The sequence below is a fragment of the Carassius auratus genome, unplaced genomic scaffold, assembly GCF_003368295.1.
Source record: "Carassius auratus strain Wakin unplaced genomic scaffold, ASM336829v1 scaf_tig00000611, whole genome shotgun sequence".
NCBI lineage: Eukaryota > Metazoa > Chordata > Actinopteri > Cypriniformes > Cyprinidae > Carassius > Carassius auratus.
In genome coordinates, this window is record NW_020523313.1 from 122,501 (window position 1) to 145,968 (window position 23,468).

General features: G+C 36.4%; 2 protein-coding genes across 5 annotated transcripts in view; one reads left to right on the forward strand and one right to left on the reverse strand.

Moving 5' to 3' along the window:
• The window catches only part of LOC113069060 (focadhesin-like), a 45,064-nt gene extending 37,569 nt beyond the window's left edge, over positions 1-7,495 (reverse strand). Inside the window, 4 exon segments of the mRNA XM_026242033.1 lie at positions 3,723-3,877; positions 4,655-4,729; positions 4,932-5,016; positions 7,393-7,495. Of these exon segments, the coding sequence (XP_026097818.1) occupies positions 3,723-3,877; positions 4,655-4,729; positions 4,932-4,988 (287 nt within the window). The 5' untranslated portion in view covers positions 4,989-5,016; positions 7,393-7,495.
• LOC113069061 (protein AF-9-like) overlaps positions 6,410-23,468 on the forward strand; it is a 35,255-nt gene continuing 18,196 nt past the window's right edge. Inside the window, exons 1-2 of one of the 4 annotated variants that reach the window (XM_026242035.1) lie at positions 6,410-6,541; positions 8,868-9,048. In XM_026242035.1, coding sequence (XP_026097820.1) covers positions 8,952-9,048 — 97 coding nt within the window. In that variant the 5' untranslated portion in view covers positions 6,410-6,541; positions 8,868-8,951. Of the gene's footprint in view, positions 6,542-8,269; positions 8,497-8,867; positions 9,049-22,165; positions 22,195-23,468 lie in introns of those variants that run through there. The other 3 variants (XM_026242034.1, XM_026242036.1, XM_026242037.1) reach the window with 3 other exon arrangements.

The following is a 23,468-nucleotide window of genomic DNA, read 5'->3' on the forward strand; positions in this document are numbered from 1 at the left end:
CAGCACTACCCAAGAATACCATGGACCCATAATCCATCACTGAAGTGCATGCAATCTGCAAAGACGAAATTAATCTGCTCGATTTTGAAACACAAAAATAAATTGCCACCTAAAGAAAGAAAGGTCCAATTTAACAAATGTATTCCTTTTTATATTTCAAATACAACAGATCTGTTTATTGAAAGACAGAAGGGGCTATATTTGAGTATAGTGTTTGCAATGGAATGCTAGTGTACTATTGCATACAGCAAGGTGAAAGAAAAAAACATATACGTCATGTTCCAAACAGTAGTATGCAACAATGTTTTTTATTGCATTTTTAACCCAATATTGCATTAAAACGTCTTAGATCTGGGAAATCCGAAAACAAATTATCAATATATAATGACATTAAGTTACTTTCCGATGTTACTTCTGGGATTTCTCAACAAACTGGAAGATGCAAAAATACAGGTGGAGTGTTTCTCATACATTATAAATCACCTCTGCTTGACAACATGTGCTGTGTTTTCTTTCATCCCTCCTCCTCGGCTCTCTCACGTCTGACTTTCCATTTCTCAGCTCCTATGAGTTTGATTACTGTATACTTTACCAGGAGGGAAAACATAACTCCACAGTGAAAGGAAATTCATCCTACCAGCTTTCATCTAGGCTCTTTCGTGAACCTGGTACGCATAGCAAAGCTGTAACACTCCCGTTTTATATGTTACAGCTTATATACAAAATCTCTGCTTATTGCTGGTTTTTAAGGAAAATGGGCAGGAAAGAACAGATCTTGCTGAAAATAATTTTGGCACTTTTTCCTTATTGAGTAATTATTAAAGCAGGTGTTACTATTTCATGTCTTCTCTTCACTCTCCAATCAATAAAAGCAGCAAAAGGTTAAAAATATATTAAAATGCTGAGGTTAATGACATAAGAAGCTCCAATTTGGTCGCTTTTGTTACTGGTACCTAATATCCTTTCGTAAAAATACCTTTCACCATAAATACCATAAACGTGGATGTAACTGCACAAAGTAACAAAAGATTCAATACTCAAATAACTGAAATAAAGTAAGCAAGTACATAAGTAGTGAGCAAGTAAATAAATAAATAAGACTAAAATAAATAAGCAAATATAGAAAATATAGAAAAAATAAATGCTATACTAATAAAAATGTAAATAAAAAAGCTTAAATTTCTTCTTTAGGTTTATGCGCTATATGGCTTCAAAAGACCATGAATAGTCATATTGACTTTTTTTTATGCGTTATGTGTTTTTTGTCATTTCTTGAGCTTGACAGCCTCTGGTCACTATGAACTGCTGATGTAAGTCACCAGTGGCATAGCAATGTATAAGAAAAATACATACTTCTGTGTTTCATTCAAAAACAGCATACAGGTTGGAAATTACATGGGGATGGGTAAAGAATCAGAGAATGTTTTTTTCTTCTAATTTTTTTTTATTTTTATAACTATTCCTTTAAAATTCAGGTCTGTATGATGAAAGGGTACAATGTGTGGGTTGCTGCTCCGTGTGACAGAGCTGACAGCAGCAGCCGTGAGGGTGTGTGTGTGTGTGTGTGTGTGTGTGTGTGTGTGTGTGTGTGTTGGAGACACATGAGCTGACTGATGGAGCAGGCTGCATTTCAGATGTGGTTTTTTTTTAATTTCTGAATATGCAGATATGCACTCTCAGTTTGTTGCTTATCTTCATCCAAGAGTCCAACTCAAAGGAAAAAGGAAGTGTGTGGGCAGATAACTGAGGTAATCATCTAAAAACACAATACACTGAGCACATTACAACAGCAATCAATCAACCAATAACAGCATCTGTGTTTGTTTGTGCTTTAACGTTAGACTTCATTTTAGCATATTTTAAAAGCATCGGACGGATGTGGTCTGTTAGATTACCAAAAATAAAATAAATCATAATCAATTAACTGGCCAATTAAACAAAGCCAAACAGCTGATTGACCAGTATATCACTGGGTCAGACAGGCACAGGCTTATTACAATAAAACTGTTTTAAAGAGCAGATGAAATAAAAAATGTTTTTTGTGGGCATTTATATGCTAGTGCACTCCTAAGGTTGACAAATTAAACTTTGTTATAAGCATTTAACAGGGCAGAGAATATAAACTAGCCTTAAATTATAATACCGTCTGCAACTGATTTCTAACAGTCCTGTTCCAACCTATGGTTTTAAAAGTTTGGGGTCAGTATGTTTTATTTTTTATTTTTTAAAGAAATAAATACCTTTATTCAATACAAATTATTGTAATTATTATACTTAAATACAAAGATACATTTAATTGACCAAAAGTGACAGTAAAGACATTTATTTATTTTTTAAGGCCATGTCAGCTTCTATGGTTACATTCATTATGAGAGCCAGGTTTAGTTATTCAACATTAAAACTATATAAGATGTTTAAGATTCCTTTTTTCTTAAAAAAATAAATAAAATAAAATTTAAAAATAAAATGGATTTTTGCAATGCTTTTTACTGAAAATAATAATAGAAATAAGAAATTTTGAGCACCAAATCAGCATATCAGAAGTATCATGTGACACTGAAGACTGGTGTAATGATGCTGAAAATTCAGTTTTGCCATTTTTTTTACATATTAAAATAGAAAATATGTATTTTAAAATCGCAACAATATTTCACAATATTACTATTTTTACTATATTTTCCCAATTAAATCAGCATTAATGAGCATAAAAGACTCTATGGTTACATTCATTATGAGAGCCAGGTTTAGTTATTCAACATTAAAACTATATAAGAGGTTTAAGATTCCTTTTTTCTTAAAAAAATAAATAAAATAAAATTTAAAAATAAAATGGATTTTTGCAATGCTTTTTACTGAAAATAATAATAGAAATAAGAAATTTTGAGCACCAAATCAGCATATCAGAAGTATCATGTGACACTGACGACTGGTGTAATGATGCTGAAAATTCAGTTTTGCCATTTTTTTTACATATTAAAATAGAAAATATGTATTTTAAAATCGCAACAATATTTCACAATTTTACTATTTTTACTATATTTTCCCAATTAAATCAGCATTAATGAGCATAAAAGACTTCTTTCAAAAAAAATCTAACTGCCCTTAATTTTTTAATAGTACTGTATAACACAATAGTTATTTGTAGAAATCCTCTTCTGTGGTAATTTGCATCACATTTACAAAACCATAGACAATTTGTCCACCTCCACGTGATTTACACAATGATCACCTATCATCAAGTACTTTTACGACTTCAAGTAGACAGTACGAGTTGTCAGTGTGATCTTACTGTTAATAATAGCAGAATTACAGAATTTACTGAACTGGGACAGAAGAAAGTATTTTAACATCAAAAGTACAGATCACTTGATGCTCTGATGTGTAATTGGTCTCTAAATGTATTTTGTTACGTTCTATGTATTTAAATAAAGACTAATTCCAGAGTTAAGAAAAGGGAGAGGCCAGTGCCTGAGGATGCTGATAAGGTCCCGTCAAGGCTTGACAGGGTGGGAAGGGTGTGTCATGGATCCACACAAAAAAAATCTCATTTGAAAATGCATCTGGAGCAACCTTTGACATTAAAATATGGGCTTAAATGTGTCAAAGATGCAACATCGAGTCAGTTATCAGCCCAAGTACTTGAAGGTTTTTAAATTGGAGGTTAAGCAGGGGATAACAATCTGCATTAGTCTGTGAGAGCCAGGTGCGTGACAGAAGCATACCGTGCCGAGGGCAGGAGGTTAAGGGTGGTGTTGAGCACATATGGCAGATCTGCATGTCCCTGTTCTACAAGCAGCACCAGAGCGTCACAGCAGGCCGAGCGGACGACAGTACTGTCACTGCTGCACTGCTCCCACAGAGACTCCAGCGCTTGACCCTGTTGATAGAAAACACAAGTTCAACATGCAAAACACTCTACATGAGCAAAAACATATACAGTAAGTGAGAAAGTTAGTGAGTTGGAAGAGTACTATAAATTGCCCAGAAAACTAAAAATTGATGATCTGACAATATTTAGCCGAGATGATAAAATAACCTTTAAAGTTGTCCAAATTAAGTCCTTAGCAATGCATATTACTAAGCAAAAATTTAGTTTTGATATATTTATGGTAGGAAATTTACAAAAATATCTTCATTGAACATGATCTCTACTCAATATCCTAATGATTTTTGGCATAAAAGAAAAATCTATAATTTTGACCCATACAATGCTTTTTTTTTTGGCTATTGCTATAAATATACCCCAGCAACTTTAGACTGCTTTTGTAGTCCAGGGTCATGTGTTTCCTTTAAATTGTTCATTTCATGAATATTTTACTGTAACTTTACGAATTCAGAATGTCTGTACTCATTTCTTGAAATAAATTTACACGTTGGATTTCAGACATACAAAATCCAGCTCATCACATCCCACATTTACATGCACACATCAACCACGGCTATTTAATGAAAGCACTTTCTGAAAGCACTTTTTGCTTATGAAGCACCTTCATTCACAAACCACTGCCTGTTTAGTCATTGAATGACGAGACAAAGCACTCTTATTACTCATTTTACAGGAAGTCAATGAGCATGACATAGAAGTCCTAAACATGCAGGCCGTTTAATTTGAACAATGTGTCCTAACGGTGATGTGAAGATCACAAGAACTTACTTTAGCGGTTGTCTGACAAATCCTTTCATTCTGGCCTTTCTCTTTCAGCACCGCAGTGACCAGCGTCCTCACAGCCTGGAATTAAAAAGCCAAAAAGCTGGTTCTTCACATGCCTTGAGCAAACTAAACAAAAGATTTCATCAAAATTACACATTCACAGGAATGGATTTCTTCAAGTGTCGCTGAAGAAATAAGCATTTCATTGAATTGCTGTGGTATTTGAACCTTGATTTACCTCTGAATGCTTAAAGCATCAGTCTGGTTTTGAGTGCTTTACCTGGGCTTGAATGAGGGAGCTGGGGAACTCAAACCTGCTCTTCAAAATTTCAGTCATCTCCAGAAATCACGAATGATGGCCCATACTAAAAACAAACATCATATGGAATTGGTAATTTAGTCAACCTAAAAAAACTTTCCCAGCCCGTTTTACTTGCAAAATGAGGCATACATTTAAAGTAAATAGGAAATTCAATGAGGTATTGAAAAGGTAAGATATTACATTACGATGCAATTTATAAAATTAGGTATGATAGCATCTTCAGAATAAATAAATAATTCTGATACATTTTCCATGTTGTAAATTAGTTAGATTCGTTTTACAAGAGAACACTATTTAAGTCTTTCAACCTGAAAATGTCATGTTTTATTTAATGTGTTACTTGCCATTTCTTTATGAGTATTTGTGAAATGTAATAGAAATGTCAACTGTTTTGACACCAATTTATATATTTTTGGTGTTCTGTATTTAAAAGTAGTTTATTATAGTAAACATTTTAAATTTTTTTACTATTTTCAATAACTGTTTTCTATTTAAATGCATTTTAAAAAAATAGTTCTTGTGATGGTAAAGCTGATTTCTTTCTGTCACATGATCCTTTCAGAAGTCATTCTAATATGCTAATATTTGCCACTGGAGAAATATTTCTTATTAATACCAATGTGGAAAACATTTATGATTCTTTGCATGAATAGAAAGTTCAAAACAGCAATTATTTGTAACAGAAATCGTTTCACTGTAACATTATAAATGTCCTAACATCCACTTCTAATGAGTGTAATGTATTCTTACTTTATAAATGTATTCATTTCTTTCAAACATATTGCTGACCCCAAACCTCTGACTTCTTACTGACATTAAGGTTCAAAAGAATTGAAAAGAACAGAATTTCTCAAATGTGTCGCATGCAACTGCAAATCAAGTCATATGAAAAATGAAGTCATGGAAAATTCACTTCACATTTTTAGAATCAACCCTCATTTCCTGAAATGAAGAAACTGACATCATCTGTTGAAAACAGCTGTGCGTCCACCTCATGTTAAGGCCTTATCACTCAGATCACAGGTGTCAAGGGATCAAACACACCAAACAGCTGCAACGGGACAAAAACCAGCTTCACGGCGACACTGTAAGAATAACCCTACACCACTTCAAACTGATGTTATCTAGGGTGAAATTAAATAAAGGCCTGAGACATACAGTCTGCTTGCATCTAAACTCAGAAGACTCAACCATCTGACAGAGGGCACTGTAAACCACATCAATGGGATGCATTATTCACAAGTGACTTTTATCAAAACTTCAATGTCCGTCCAGTACCGGACCGCCAACTCATATGTTGTCTCATATGGACTCCCAGTGTAGGGTCATGAGATTAGCAGCCGTTTATTTGACTGACACTGGCTGATGGCCACTGGAGATTCAGGTTTATACCACGGCACATGGAGAAGGACTGACAGTGCAAGGTCTAAAACGCTGCCCCCACCCCTCCTGGGACTATCTGACAAGCAAGCGCTGCGTGTGTGTGTGTGTGATGATAAATCTGCTGTGTTTCCATACAGCGTGACAGTTTTACTTCAGCAGTGTTACTGACAGATCGGGCAAATCAGGTAAGATCGGAAATTCATAGACTTCATAAACTATACAAGCTGAAATGCTACATGTTCCAGTTCTACTTTAATACGAGAAAAGTGGATTTCCATGTTGTTGCGGATTGTTACTTTGCAAAAGAGTAATATTTTGGAGACGAACTTAAAACATACTGAGAATTTTTTTTTTTTTTTGTAATGACAGATGGTGGACAACGCATAAAGAAAATGCATTAAAACATTATTTAGTCATGTCTGAATCGAATTTGTGTGAACGTTGAAAACTTTTTGCTTGTCTTATCAGATCATTTTAACAAAGACTTTTGTCAGCAAAGCAGAGTACTGAAAATATTTCAGGGATTTCCAGCCTTTGGCTACTTGTCCACATCTACAAAGGTTTGGGCCCTGGACTGCTTGTGTCCAAAATAATCCATCATTGTTTAAGTGATGCTGAGTTTGACTGGCTAGACTAAGTTAGCTGGTATAATATGTCAGTTTCGTAATGATACTACGATACTAACACTATGGACATGGACATATCCATGGTTTCTGGATACGTAACGTTACTAAGGTATTTTCACATAACGTTTAACACCATTTTACGAGAATAAAGTAATCATTCAACACCATAGTATCACAATCCGATACCATAGTGATACATCAGCACTGTTTGTAAGCTTAGCTAGCTGCGGATCTTAATTAAGTTCCGGATTTGTGAGATGAAATGATGTTGATCAATCCCAAATATGCATTTAGCAGTGAAAGAAACGTTCCTGTTTATACTGCTGCCATCCAGAAAACCTGCTAGCTGAGTTAACAATTTTGGCATCACATAAACGTGCAGGCTGATGTATAACTTAATATATTCTTACCCAGAGAATTCGTAAATTCCAGTGACGTTTGGATGCACTTTGCTAACTTTTTCGCGAAACCCTCCAAGCAGCGACATGCTTCTACGGCGCGCACGGAGGACCAAACATCCTGGAAAAGCGATACGTTAATCTAACGTCAACGTAAATATTTATTGTCATTTTAACTGCGTACATATATCATATATTCCATTTAATTGAATGAATTATATATATTAGATATAATATATAATTCACATATTTAAAATGCATTGTGGCACTCTCAGATTAACTCGAAAAGGAGTAGCCTACCCTTTTAACAATTTTCTTATATTCATTGAAGTCGTTCTTTCTTTCTTTATGCAAATTTATATCACATGTCATAATATTTTATATTAAGAATTATTTTAAACATAAACATTACCTAAATACACATATCTTACGGTGAGGTGTCTAAACCTATACTTTGTTCTATATTTATTTTCCCAATAAATAATAAAGTATATCTTATAATAGTAGTAATAGTAATAGTAGACTAAATGTGACTTTATACACACACACACACACACTTTTTTTTACAATGCACACACAGTGTAAAATAAGCCCAGCGTAAACTAATAGGCCATAATAAAGATATTTGTCTATAAATTAGTCCCTCATTTACATTTAAAAAAATGTACTTGCAGTTAATTACAGCAACAGTAGAAAAGCATAAATATAAAATAAGAGCATATGCAATGTATAAAATATAGGCTATGTAAGATTAAAAAAGGAGACTAATCTAACGTTTAATACAGTGTAAATAGTGTTGAGCACTAAAAAAAAGGTTTTACACGGGTTAATAGTGGCTCTTCACTCGCTCTCTCTGCCATTGGCTCGTCTCGTGCACGCGCATGCGTCTCACTTTACTCCTCAGCCTTTGAAAACTCAGAGAGCTCAATTAAAAGACCATGTCCGCCATCGGGCGTCTGCTGTCTTCGGTGTCCTTATTTAAACCAAATTCTCAATGAAATAGCATTGTCCCGTGGCCTCCACAATGGCCAGTTCGGTGAGTAGGGCTTTAGCTGCTACAGTATCGGTGCAGTGTTTGGGATCTCCAGCGCCTCTGTTCGTTTTCATCAGGATTGGGTAGGCGATTAAACGCTACGAGGCTTTTCCACCCGTATCTCCACCGGAATAGTAATCTGCAGTAGAACTAGGGGAGTCGTGCGTTTCCAGCGCATTAGTGCATGTCTGCAAAAGTGACGCGCTTGAAAGATTTCAAACAAAAGGAGGGAATCCAAAAACAAATATTCACAAATCTGACTCTATAATGTATTCTGGTGTGTTGAGGCTTAATAGCATACCAGAAACTTACGATTCGATCGCTGATTAATATTTTTCTGTACATTTAAAAAATGTGGTCCAGATTGGTTTTAACACGCACGCATTCAGATTGTGCGTTTTATATTCATAATAATTAGCGACATGTTTATAAAGTGAACATTTGGGTGTTTTAGGGTGCCGTTCAGGTGAAACTGGAACTCGGTCATCGTGCCCAGCTCCGAAAGAAACCCACAGTGGAAGGTTTTACGCACGACTGGATGGTGTTTGTCCGCGGACCAGAGCACAGCAACATTCAGCATTTTGTGGAGAAAGTCGTATTTCATCTACACGAAAGTTTCCCGAGACCAAAAAGAGGTATGTGAAGCGATTTACTATTATATCGCATTGTGAATTCTGTTGAATGATGTGTGATCCTGAATGCACCTTCGCTACTTGATGCACGCATCGCATAGCTGGTCTACTGTAGCGCTGCAGGGACAAAAAGTGGTCGTCATTTGTAAAAGAGACCAGTCTGTGGTATATAGTTGTTGTTTTTTTAGCAATAATTTGTTTTTACAGGTTTTAACCTTGTGCTGTGAGTACTTGGTTTATCTTTATCTGATATTATTGTCGACGCTCGTTAATCAGTGCGCGTCTCCGAAAAAGTTTCAAGAATAATGCGTTAGCATAATAACCCAATTAAATCCTTTAGTTAACTATGGTATTCTCAGGGACATTTAAGTGCTTTCACATCACTGAATGTATTTTGTATCGCGTTAAAACATACTAGAAGTTCAGCTTTAGTTCTTAAATGTACATTTTGTTCAGAGGACAGTGATTTAACACTTTGTTACCATGTGTGAATGAAAACAAAACCTAACACATTTTGTCCCTTTTGCATATTTTTATTTATGTCTATTTATTTAGGCTTGTTATTTGAGATAATAATCCAATTTTATACTTAGTTTATTGGTAGTGCCATAGTCTAATTTCATTAAATAAATAAATAAAATGATTTACATAAGTAATGCTTTAGTTATAAAACGTACAGTAGCACACTTTCTTATATTGTGCTGTCTTTGTGAGTCCAGTAGAAGTGCATGGAAAGTGTTACAACCCTCTCCATCTTGTCAGGGGTGATATTTCCAGATTTTTTAAACATACAGATGAAATCTGTGACTGTTATATGTCAAACACAAGAACCTGCTGATTGAGAAGATCGTTGTGTCATTGAATTTGTACCAAACAGTTACCCCCAAATTGGTATTCATCCTATAAATCCCTTTATATTTTACACAATCACCACAGGAGGGAGGTGGTCATGTATGATAATGATTTCAACCCCTGTACCTCATTCTGATGGTGTTACAATTCACCCTGTGTAACAATGTTACCCTATTTATTATGGTTCATCTTATATACTATTATTAGCCAATGCCAACAACAGGACAGTGAGAGAAAGGGAATGAAAGCGTCTGGTGGTTTGTAAGGAGGATTGTAGAAGTAGATGTTGATGAAAGCCTTGTTAGGAATTAATTAAAATATTTGCTGGTTTCCTGCACTCACCCAAAGTGTTTTAGCTGAGTTTTCTGTGACGCGATAAGTGCAGGGATTTTTCATATATGCCATTTATCACATGCAAATATTTTCACTTTTTGAGAACAGTTTGTTAGATCTTCTTTGTTCCGGCCAGCTTTTTTTCTTAAAGCATTTTGTTAGGTACATATTTATGTCACAATAACCGATTGTTTTATCACGGAAGTCACAGAAATGTACAATTGCATGCATTCGTGCATGACAGAGCTTCAGCTAAATTGTTTTGATACAACACTTTATTTCAAATGTGTTGTGTAGCTTTCTAAGACTGTGTTTTATTACTTTGGTGGAAAATCTAACTGCAGAGATTGGAAAATTGCACAGAAGGACTTAAGTTTGTTTTGCTCCTGTGGACAGCTGAAGATGCATGACTTCAAACATATGCTAATATTTTCCTTGTTCCTTTGCGCAATAGTGCTATTTGCTCCACCGCAGGTTTGATTTATGCCATAGAGTTGTTGTGTTTACGTAAGATCTGAAGGGGATGTGTGCTTCGAAACTGCTCTCCGGCTGTATGCATGTGATGACACTGTGGTGAAAATCTCCCCCGCTGTATTTATTTTCCCAAAACATTAAAATAGACTATAAATCAAGGGCCAGACCTAATTTGGAAACTACTCGAAACTAGCTCCTGAAGGTCTTCGATGACAAGAAGTACACTGAATATGGGTTTGCTTGAACTTCTAGCCCCTCTCCCCTTTCCTTTGACAAATGTCTTGCAGGGGCTGCTGAAAAAAAAATAAAAGCAAAAACAGCAGGGGGTTACTTAACCTCTAATAAATCCTGCCTTATGACACCATCTACTAGGAGGTTCTTCCAAACATCACCTTGGGTGCGCACCCTAAAACGTTTTTGCGCTATGATGAATTAGTAGTCTAAGCACTTCCTAAGGTCCTAATGTTTATAATGAGTCCTTCAAAGTGTTTGCTTCAGGATGAACTCAAGGAAGAGGTTTTAAATCACTTGAGTTAATGTAGATAGATGTGCATACTTTTTAGTAATGACACTTGGAATAGGATTTACTTTGAAATTTTGACCTCAGGTGTCTTTAACATTACTTTTCTTACATTTTTAGTCCTAATTAGACTCCGATGAAGTCAAATCAAATGGTGATGAATAAACACTTTGAATATTTACATTTTCTTCAACGCTGTGAAAAAATAGACTACTAAACTCCCCATGTGGCCTTCTGCATGCTCAGCAGATAATTCACAACACGGCTCTCTTTCTCTGTGCAAGGGATGGATACAGAAACCTGCCTAGAATTTATGGTGCGCTTGTAAGGTAAACAGTCAGACTTATTATTACCACCCCCTTCTCCCTTGCCTCTCCCTCCTCAGGGCTTTGATCAGTGTTAGCCGGTGTCGAGACGAGCCGAGGGGAAGTTAGAGGGAAAACTTGCACACAGACGGGCTTGTGTTTGACCGTTTAATAACCAACAGTCTCGCCATACTGACCCGAAAGTAACAGCTGCTCGCACATTCATTGAGTTCTCCAAAACTCTTTACTCTAGACAGTGTGTTCTGTGGCTGTGAGTCCCTTTTCTCTCTCCTTGTTTTGTGTTTGAAGTCTTAGGAGTATTCGATGTTACCCCTTTCACAGCTGTTGTAGATTACATGTTGCCTCCTTGTCTCTCATGGGGTTATGTGCTTCCCTGTGCCTTTCTCATAGTTACACAGAATGTCATTTGATTAAAGAAAAAAAAGATGGGGGATCCGCCATCCCAGATGCAGATGCTTGTGTTAAAGGGTTCATATGACTTTGCAAAAAAACAACAAAAATTTTTTGTGTAATGCAATGTGTTTGTGTGTGTTAAGGTTAAAAAATATCTATTTTTCACATAATGTACATTACTGTCTCTCCTCTATGCCCCGCATTTCTAAAACGTGTAGATTTTTACTAAGCTCATAATTCTGAAAAGTGAGGTGTGCTCTGATTGGCCAGCTATCCAGTGTGTTGTGATTGGCTGAATACCCCAAGCATGTGACGGAAATGTTACTCCCCTTAATATACTGTGATGCTGTCTCCCAGCGTGATGAGACAAAAACAATAAAACCTATTACAAATTAGGCATTTGTTGCATCCAGTGGGGATATAATTACAATTATAATGACTTGTACTGTCTTTTTACAGTACCGCACTGCATTTGTGATCAAAGAAAGGACAAACAGCAATCGCTACTCTACTGCTCAAAACTTGTGTTTGAATTAGGGTTGTTTTTTTAATTGGGCACCCTTTTATAATTCAGCTATTAAACTGCCCAGCTATTTCACTTCAGCACCACATTTCTTACACACACACACACACACGTGCGCGCAGGGACAGAAATAAGGATTAGAGCCTGTAGCCGGTGAAGGAGTCTCCATCCACAAATAGATGTAATTCGTCTGCAGATATAAACTACCGTATTTTCCGGACTATAAGTCGCACTTTTTTTTTCATAGTTCGGCTGGTCCTGCAACTTATAGTCAGGTGCGACTTATTTATCAAAATTAATTTGAAATGAACCAAGAGAAATGAACTAAGAGAAAACATTACCGTCTCCAGCCGCCAGAGGGCACTCAATGCTGCTCAGTGCTCCTGTAGTCTACACTGAAGACATAGAGCGCCCTCTCATGGCTGTAGAGGCTGTAATGTTTTCTCTTGGTTCTTGGTTCTAAATAAATGCGGCTTATAGTCCAGTGCGACTTATGTTTTTTTCCTCATCATGGCGTATTTTTGGACTGATGCGACTTATACTCCGGTGCCACTTATAGTCCGAAAAATACGGTATTTCATTTCTCTTTAACAAGTAATCTGAACGGCCAACATATGTCCAATATTTTAAATGAGCCATCACGAAGTGCGCGGTTTAAAACACCAAAGACCAAGTTATGCTATGACAAGAACAAAGAGTCTTTCTCTTGGTCCACCCATGCACAATAATATCATGTATCATTGATCTCATGGGCTGACGTTAAGACAATTTGAAAAAATGACCATATCGCCCAACACTAGTTTGAATCATCAGTGGCTAATTCTTTACATATGAAAACATACTTACACCAGCCAGACTCCGCAAAATGCACTGCACACATCTGAATATTTGGGTTGAACTGTTCTGGAACAGGGTTGTGAATACAACGTAACCACTGATTTGTAGTTTTGTCCTCTTTTGGAAGACCAAACAAATTAGCTTTGCTTTCTCAAGGAAACACACAGCGTGTCCACGACATGGCGTTGCGGTGTTTTAGGTAGGTGTGGTTGACACTTCATTTTATAAAGCATATTTCTTTGGATTTGAGACTTCTGTCTTTGCAGCTTTACAAATCTTCTTTATGCACCAGCTGAAATCGCATCATATGACACCTTTAAAAAGTTAGTTCACCAAAAAATTAATTCTAATTTTTAATTCACCCTTACGTCTTTCCAAACCAGTATATGCAGTATAGTCTTTGTAAGAAGAAATAAAGTCATACAGGTTTGAAACGACACAAGGGTGAATATATGATTACAGAGTTGTAATTTTTGGGTAAGCGTTTGCTTTTAAAAATTGGCCCTGTCATGGGCATCTCATGTATTGTTTGCCATCATAGCTACCTGGACATTTAAACAAAGGTGGAAAGTGTTTTTGGCTGCGATAAAGGGACCTAACAGGCATGCTGTGTAGCCTTGGAAACCTGATATTTTTTGCTGGGGCAGGAATTGGGGGGCAACAAACCCAAATAAATAGAGTGGAACATGGGCGTTCATTCAACCTGTACCCATCTATGCAAGTTATACACTGAAAAATATATAAATGTCTGGATTTTGGTTCATGACAAGTCACTAGCCACTATTTGTCATGTCATTTCTAGTCTTTTAGCCAGCCACACAAACATCCCAAGTCAATTAAGCATCCCATTCAGATATATACCAAGGGGAATGGCTGCCCACACTAGGTGACGAGGGTCCAGAAAATGTGTGTGTGTGTGTGTGCTGTATTTTTGTATTTACTGAATTTATTTAGCCTTTTTATTGCTGAGGGTATGAAAGAGGGAATGATAAAACAAGATTGTATCATTACATCAGTGGACCTTGCCATGTCTCTGACCGTCTTTGCTAGACTTGACAGTACACTTGAGCCCAATTGCTGGAAGAGCTTAAAATATCATCATCCTCCTCCTCCTTTTCTACTGCAGCAGCCCCTCAACTGAAAAAAAAAAATGGGAGCAGAGAAAAGACAAAAAAATGTAGTCTCTTTGAGGGGAAGAATATTTATTTTAAGGTTTGTAAAGGACGTACCTCTGTTAATTGAACTATCATAGAAACAAACAGGTGGTGCTTGCCTGAGGGAAAACTTCCTACTGTGATTTGTCGTATTTGTCGTTTTCTATTGATAAGGTGTTAAGAGTGTTTTTTTAGGGTGTTGCTAGCAGTGTCTGCCCATTTTATTCAATGGCTTTGGCTTCCGGAAGTTTCTTTCCCTTTGGTTTTCCCTATGGAGATTTTTAAAAGTCTTTGGTTGCTTTGCTTACTGGTTTGGTTATTCTTTTAAAGTTACGAGGTGAATCACAACATTGCCAACTTTGATTTGACGCAAAACGGTATTAAAAAAAGACAAAGGTACAAGACGGTGTCATTAACAGCTTTAATTAGTGGAAAAGAACTGCGATCCATGAAGCATAGAAATGGATATAATAAAATAAAAAAAGACTATTGATTAAAAGAGTTGATTTTATAGTGCTTCATGGGAATAGGTAGGCAATGATTTTAGATAGATTAATAGATTTTGACAATAGACTTTGTTTTTATTTTATGATTGGTAAAGATTTATTTCCAAAATCCTGGGTAAAGTAGTTTTTCTCGAGGGATTTTACTGTTAAACATGATTATTTAAAAAATATATATATATATGTTGAAATAATGCAGACTGACAGCTTCAACAAAAGGATTATTAACCAGTTAAAAACCTCTTGTTTCAATGTAGGTATTTAATGTTTATATGTTATCATTTAAAACAAACACAAAAACAACAACAAAAAAATCAATGCAATTTTTACTTCTGGAACCCAACTGTTGCAGTCCATATGGAAATCCTAGTCTGTCTGTTTGTTTACTCCAGAGCGTGCTCTTTAGCTGAACCTTCCTGAAATATTCAATTGTATTCATTATTTTCAGATTTTATTCCTGATTTGAAATGTTTTTGAAAGGGGCTTGAAGCAACTTTGCCAATATCAAAATAGAATACAAAGCAAGACTGTACTGGTTGTTTATTTCCACGCAGTTCCAGAGATTTGCATCTAGAGACTTGATGCTAAAAAAAGGACTCTCAAAGCATTATCAAAGTATCCTTCATGTGAGGAACAGCAATTTAAATTTAATTCATTATTCACTGAAAATTTTAATCCCAAGTGAGCTTTTAAAAGCAGTAAATTGAGTCCGATTATTTTGATTTGTAAAGGATTCGGTGGGACTGTTTTTGTCAACCAGATTAACGATTCAAAAGAATGATTCATTCCCAAGTTGGACATTGTTACTTCTCCCATGAAAAGGCCAAGAAAAGCTAGAGCAGATGTCAACACTTTCAATGAATAATGAGTCATATGGACCACTTTTATAGCACTTTGTGTCTGTTTTGAAGCTTGAATGCTCTAGTGCCCATTTATTGTAATTGCATAAAAAAAAAGTTCTTCAGAATTTCTGTTTCACAGAAGACAAACTCATGAAGCAAAGTAAATAACAGAATTTGTATTTATTTTAAAGCAAACTATTACTTTAAATGACCAAGCACTGACCGATGAAATGAAATCATTCTTTAGATGTGTTCTAAAAGTCATGGACAATATTTAGAGCTATTTCATCTCTTTAATGTTTTAGACGCTGATGCATCATTCATCAGTGCCACTCAAGCTCTTTCTTTTTATGGTCCCATAATGATCAGGTCAACATGTTTGCCCGTGGGCATCTTTTCCTGAGATTTCTCAAAGCCTTTTAAGTTTCTGCCCCGCTCATTGACTTTGGCCTGCGCAGGAGTTAGGGTTGTGTTAGTCTCCTTTCTTGCATATGCACACACAACCACAGAATCTAAGCCCTCCTCAGGCAAGGTACGGCTTGGATGTCAGTGGGGGCTGTCTCCTTTCCGCCCTTCTTCTGTGCGCTTGCCAGATCTCTTTCCCCTCGACGGGAAGTGATCCATGCTTGGGAGGGAGATGAACTGACTCCCTACAGAGTGGCATTGAGGAGCATAGGAATTTTATACTGACAGAAAGTATGATTTATGAAAGTTCTGTCATTGAGAGATGGATTGCTGCTGTTTCTAAAATCTATGTTTGACTTGTGAAATGTGCAGTGCATGTGATGATGATGAACTTGTGACCACTAAATGAATGAAGCAATCGGTGTACACATTGGATATCTGATTGGTGGGTTCTGTTCCAAAGCACCGTCTTTATGTCTTGAGGTTAATTGCTGAATTTATGAAACTGTCTATTTCGTTTCTCAGTGGATCGCTTGGCTGTCTGCTTCAATTTGTTGGATAGAAACATCAGTTTTGGAAGAACTTCTGCCTCTCTGTCTCTACATTTAACAGATTTCCAATTACAATAGGAGCAATGAGTCTCTGCGAGTATATCTCCATGCATGGTTGAATTCTTGTAATATAATCTTTTGAAATGATTGTACATTTTATGAGCAGTGGTTTCATTTCTGGCATGGTGGGCTGTGAGCATCTTGCAGTCTTGTCATTTTCTTGTTCGGCAGCGCGCACACACACCATACTAAAATAATTGGGTCTTTCTGGCTGTATTGCGTGATATGTCTCCCCCTACATTTGGAATAAATTCTGCCAATTGGGATTGTCACACATTTCTATTTCCCATCATGCCTGACTGTCAAATCTTTTAACCATGCACATTTCATTAAACTGTGAAGACATGGCTGCTGCCAGTGCATACTTTGACCCTTTTAGCATGTCATATGTTTGTGGCTTGTAAAAAATCCTCATCTTGAATATCTTGCTTGAACAGCACAGCACATTGTAAATATACAGTCACAAGCCATGTTGTACACCTGGTCAACTGCTTGCTAACGCAATTTATAGTATGAGCCAATCACACGGCAGCAACTCAGTGCATTTAGGCATGTAAACATGGTCAGAACATGCTGCTGAAGTTCAACCCAAGCATCAGAATTGGGAAGAAAGGTGATTTTAAGTGAGTTTAAACGTGGCATGGAGGTACCAGATGGGCTGGTCTGAGTATTTCACAAACTGCTGATCTACTGGGATGTCTACCAGAAAACATCTGGTGAGTGACAGTTCTGTGAGTGAAAATGCCGTGTTGATGCGAGAGGTCAGAGGAGAATAGGCTGGTTCGAGCTGATAGAAAGGCAACAATTACTCAAATAACCACTTTTTACAACCGAGGTATACAGAACACATCAAACCTTGAAGCAGATGGGCTACAGCAGCAGATCACATCTGATGAGTCTTGATTTGTGCTGTAACATTCAGATGGAGTTTTTTTTATGTGCATAAACTTGTGCTAGGCTGAAGTCATGTTCTTTTTGATAATGTAAATGTTCTTTGCTCATTTTCTGCTGTTTGAATAGAAAATGCAACAGTATAATCAGTAACTCACAATGTTATCATGTTAATTAGAAATTCAGTCATATTAAAAATATCTTCGGACTATTTTATAACATTAGGCTGCTTTTAGCCATACCCTGGAGCTGGTTCACTCTCTGGGCTATGAAACGAAGTAAATAATGAAATAAATTAGTATGATAGCATCGTGTTATCTGTGATCTCACAGGCTGACGTTTTGACTATGGAGCATATCGGGCAACACTATGCCACAGTCTCAATCCAGATCTCAATCCAATAGAGCAGCTTGGAGTCACATCATGGGTCAAATCTGCAGCATCTGTGTGATGCTATCATGTAAATAATATGGACAAAACCTCTGAGGAATGTTTCCAGCACCTTTTTGGATATAATGACACTAAATGGTCTGCACTATATTGTCTAAAGCTGTTTTATAGTTGAAATTGAAATTATTGAACCAAATAGCTTGAACCAAACCAAACTGTTTTCTAATATTGAAACACTGACACTGATTTTTTTTCAATTTATTACAATAAAGCTGCTTTTAAACTATCTGTATAATATACAGCGCTATATAAATAAACTTGACTTCATATATAATACAATTATATTAAAATAAAAATAAAAAAATACTCTTATAAATGATAATTCATATAATTTACATGCAAATTAATACAATAAATATTATTATAAATGTATTATGATTTTTAAACAATATCTGGAAGGGTAAATTGAAAATTTTCCATTTAAATAATTTTTTTTTGTTGACCAAAATAATTTCACATTTATTGACATATAACATTGGTGTGTCCATACTTACTTTTTTAGTGTAACTTCTATAAACATCTATTTACTTGTGAGAATCATTCACAGATCACTGAACAGAGTGTGCTGTATAATGGATAGCCTTCCCAATCATTTCCTGAAATATGACCTTTGACTACAGCAGTGCTTTCAAATGCTCATTCAAGAAACACAGGACAGACAGTACTTTAGAACTAGCGAAGCTGCATGAAAGGCCCTGCAATTGTTTTATGACACTGCAGAAATTATACCACCTTGTATAGGTGATGCACAAACGCCTCTGTAGCCATGAAACTCCAGATTGTCTCCTATGCTGGCATGAAAGAAGCGGAAGAGGGAGGGAGAGACAGAATAAAGTGAGAGGGCAGGGGGGGAGAGGTTTGTGAGCAGCAGTCCAAAACAGGAACTGGGCCATAAATGCTGATTTTTATTTTTTTTCCCGGTTTGGTGAGTCAAAGGGGATGAGGGGTAGACGGGGAGGAGGAAGTGGTTTATTGAAGCATGGTTTATAAGCGCTGTCTGTTGGCGGTTCTTTCACTCCTTTACCTTGCATGTGTGCATGCCATAAAGCATTTGGCTCTGTCTTTTCTTTACTGTACTCTTGAATGCTAAAGTTTACTCTTGCATTTATGTTCCTGGCAGAATGCAAACAAGAAAGTGCATGTAATGCATTAGTCATGTTTGTCTAATCGGGTGTCATGAGGATGCAAGTGATTTGGCATAGCCTAAAGTGCCAGTAAGAACGCTGATGCAATTGCAAATAGTGCTAATAGTGTTTCAAATGACACGCAAGAGTAAAATCACAACTGAATCATGTCAGAATAAATTTTTTTTTTTTTTTTGATATTAAAGATTTATTTATTCAAATCGGCTCAGTCAGTGAACTTTTCGGGAGGCGTATTTTGATTTATTCACTGTGGCCAATTCACATTCGAACATTTAAATAAAGAGATTGATTTTCCCTTTCCATTCCGCCTCTCTTTGGTGTCACAAAGTTTTATGCAAAGTCTTGTATGTCTTCAAAATCAATTGTTGTGCAGAATTTTTGTCACGATTAGGAAGCACAAAACCATTTTTGTTGGTTGTTCTAGCACAAGGAGACTTTAATTTGTAACCGTGTTGCTGGCAGAGATGTGAGGCTGAAATCTGACCCACAATTCTGTGCTCTCACTTGAGGGGGGAGTCCTGCTGTGGTCATTGTCCACTTGGCAGAAAGCAAAAAGTGTAAGCTGACCCAAAAACATGGCTGGGAAAACTGTACACTACACTGCCTGAATTGTCATAAATTCCACAGTTTGGCACAGTTTTATCCAAAGACTAAGATAAGTTTTTCCACTTTGTAAAAGCTCAGTTATCAACAATATAAAAATAAATCTTGGGACTCAATAAAATGTTATAAATGGAGCAGCGATTGTAACACACTTATGGCTTAAAGCATAATAAACGTATCCAAAATTTTTAATAAACAAGCACACATGGCACTGGTGATGTGTAATAAATATAATTATGTGAGCCAGATATCTAACTATTAAGATTATTTTTTTTTTTTTTAATTCATATACTTTTTGTTTCCCCCCAATAAAACATTTGTTTGTTTGTTTGTTTTTTCTTTAGAATCAATAGTAACAAAAACATTTTATTTATTTATTAATTTTTACCTTGAAGGCTATGCATCTGTGATACTGTTTTGGCACTATTTCACCATTCTTTGTTCATTTCAGAAAACAAAACCAGATGAGAACCACGGTATTAAACCTCCAGTCTAATGATGACCAGTGTTATTTTTAACATGGAATGTTGCCTGTACAGTAAAATCAATGCAGGGTTAGTGGACTGAATGATTTCATCATCTCTTCGTGCCCACCATCCTTTGCTGTCATGCCTTAGGGGAGGACCTTTGATCCACAAGAAAATGGAGCTTCTTAAGACAATCTAAAAGAGTATCAAACATGCTCTGTCTCAAAGGATCTGCAGCACAAAAGTGGATCTTGCGTTTGCTGCCAAGAGTCTACTGAGGTACAAAATCACAATATCCCCATTTATCACAGTGAAGTGTAATTCATTCTTTCACCTGAAAAGACTTGAACTGCTGATGGGAATTGATCTTTCATTTAGACAAAGCCCTGAACAATCTGAATGGTGTCCATTCCATTCCATCTGTCTGCCTCGAAGTCAGAACAAACGATGGAAAAGCTTTACTGGCATGACTAGAACAGATTTGAATTTTACCAAATCATGTAAAACACTGGACAGGATAGAACCCGATTAGTAAGACAAGACAGAGCGAAAAAAGTTAAAGAAATAAATAAATAATGTTTGGAGTAAGATGACAAGGAATAGAGGCAATTTTGTTTTGAGTTTTTTTTTTTTTTTTTTTTTTTTTTTTTTTTTTGCTTTTATTTGGGGTTTTGTTTTATTTTATTTATTTTTTGGTGGGGGGATTTTTATTTTAGGTTTTTGTTTAGTTTTTATTTGGGGGTTGGCTTTGTTGAGTTTGTTGGGATTTTGTTTTGTGGGGTATTTGGCTTTTGATTTACTTTAGTTTTTTTTGGAGGGGGGTTTGTTTTGTTTCTTTTTATTTTCTGATTTTGATTTGTATAACAAATCAGCTAAAGTAAATATTTTTGTTTGTTTGTTACATTTACATTTAATCATTAGCAGATGCTTTTATCTAAAGCGACTTACAAATGAGAACAATAGAAGCAATCATACCAACAAGAGAACAACAACAGTATACAAGTGCCATGACAAGTCTCAGTTAGTCTAGAACAGAACACGTAGCCAGGTTTTTTTTATTTATTTTTTTATTTATATATAAATGAAAAGACAAGAAAAGAATGAAAAGTGCTAGTATTAGTTGGTTAAGTGATGGCGAAAAAGATGAGCCTTTAGATGTTTTTCTTGAAAATGAGTAAAGACTCTCAGGCCCCGTCCACACGGAGACACGTTTCTGTGAATACACACACATTTTTTTTATCGGATGGGCGTTTCGTCCACATGGATCCGGCGTTTTCGCAAGGTGAAACCGCTATTTTTTTTAAACCGGGTCCCAGAGTGGATAAATTTGAAAATGCCGTCTTTGTGTTTTCGTCTGGACGGCTAATCCGTATATTTTCTGAAGTGATGACGTCATCAGCCCACGTCTCCCCCCTAGTCAGAGACCTCTACGTCACGTAACAGCAACAAAAACATGAACAAACACTGAACGATTGTCTTTTTATTAACTAACATTAACACTGATTAATAAATGTATTGTTCCATGTTCGTTTGTGTACCACGCGCAAGGTTTATGAGCATAGTCCAAGTCTTCTTCTCTGTTTTTTCTCTGTGGCAGAATTACAGCGCCACATACTGGTCTGGCATGTATCATTATGCGGTTTCATGTGGACGCGGATATTTCTTGAGACGAGGAAAAAAAGATCTGATTGGGGTAAGCTCCGTCTCCGTGTGGACGAGGCCTCATACTGAGAGTGATTTTGAACTTCTTTGGGATGGGACCACAAGGCGTCGTTCACTTGCAGAGCGCATACTTCTGGAGGGCACATAAGATTTAACCAGTGAGTTTAGGTATATTTAAAAAAAAGTTAAGGTTCTGTGAAATCTTACATTTGCTTTTACCAGCTCTACTAATGTTTCCACATCTCTCTTTCTTTCCGAACACTCCGACACCCCTGCGCTGCTGGAGCCGGGGTGTAGATCAAGAGTAGGCAATCTAGGTGTGGGATGGGCACCAATGGCCAGAATATCATAGAGAAAAGAATAATCTTTAGCACCAGTTCAGAGTCAAATATCATGTTTGCAATTCAAAAGAACCATAATTAATCCTTTATGGGAAGTGTGAATGTCTCATAGTCTTTAAAATTTTTGCATGATGTGAAAATTACTTTATTTTCATTATTTTATTAGTGTTAATTTATTATATTAAACTGGATAAATTGTTACACCTTTTTATATTTTATATGGTTTCATGATTTACTTTTGATAAAAACAAAGGTTTATTATTTTATGTTCATTTGGCATTTCATTTATTTAGGGCTGAAACAATTCCTCGAGTAACTCGAGTTACTCGATTACAAAAAATGATCGAGGCAAATTCCTCTGCCTCGAAGCCTCTTTTAATTTATTTTAAATCTCACGTCAGGTTCTTTCGCAATGATTTTTTAATGTGACACATTGCGTTTACGTCACCCACAAAGTGGAAGGAGACGCAAGCGGTGCATCCGAGATACTGCAAGGACAAGGAGTCAGCAGTGTTTTGATTAGAGCGCGCGGGCAAACGTGAAGAGAACGTCGTGGCGTGTGTCCATTGCAAGATAGAGCTGGCATACAACCAAGGGGCAAGGAACTCGACAGGAAGTTGAAGTCGGGTGGGGGCTGCCATCTTTTAGCAGAACTTCACTTGCGTTAGCATTCCCATTGACTCCCATTCATTTTGGCGTCACTTTGACAGCGAATAACTTTACATCTGAGGCGTTTAAAGACTCTGTTTGTCCATTATTTATTTCTAAAGATACACGACAATGTATAAAGGGCTTCATTACCTTCTATGTTACATTATGGCCCCGTATAAACAGTTTTTGTAAAAAATAGGCTAACGATTGCGTCATAACCACTCGACTCTCTGTCGCATTACCGTACAGACAGGAGGAGAAGCTCACAGGCAATTAACTTAATATGGCGTACTGTCGTTACATTTTAAAATACTATACAAAATAATTAATCAGAATACTTACTCCTACTCACTCACGACAAAGAACTCCCCGCTCAAGCTCGCCGTCTCTGCAAGATTAACGATGGCAGATTGTACGCACAGCCACTTAGAAGATTTACA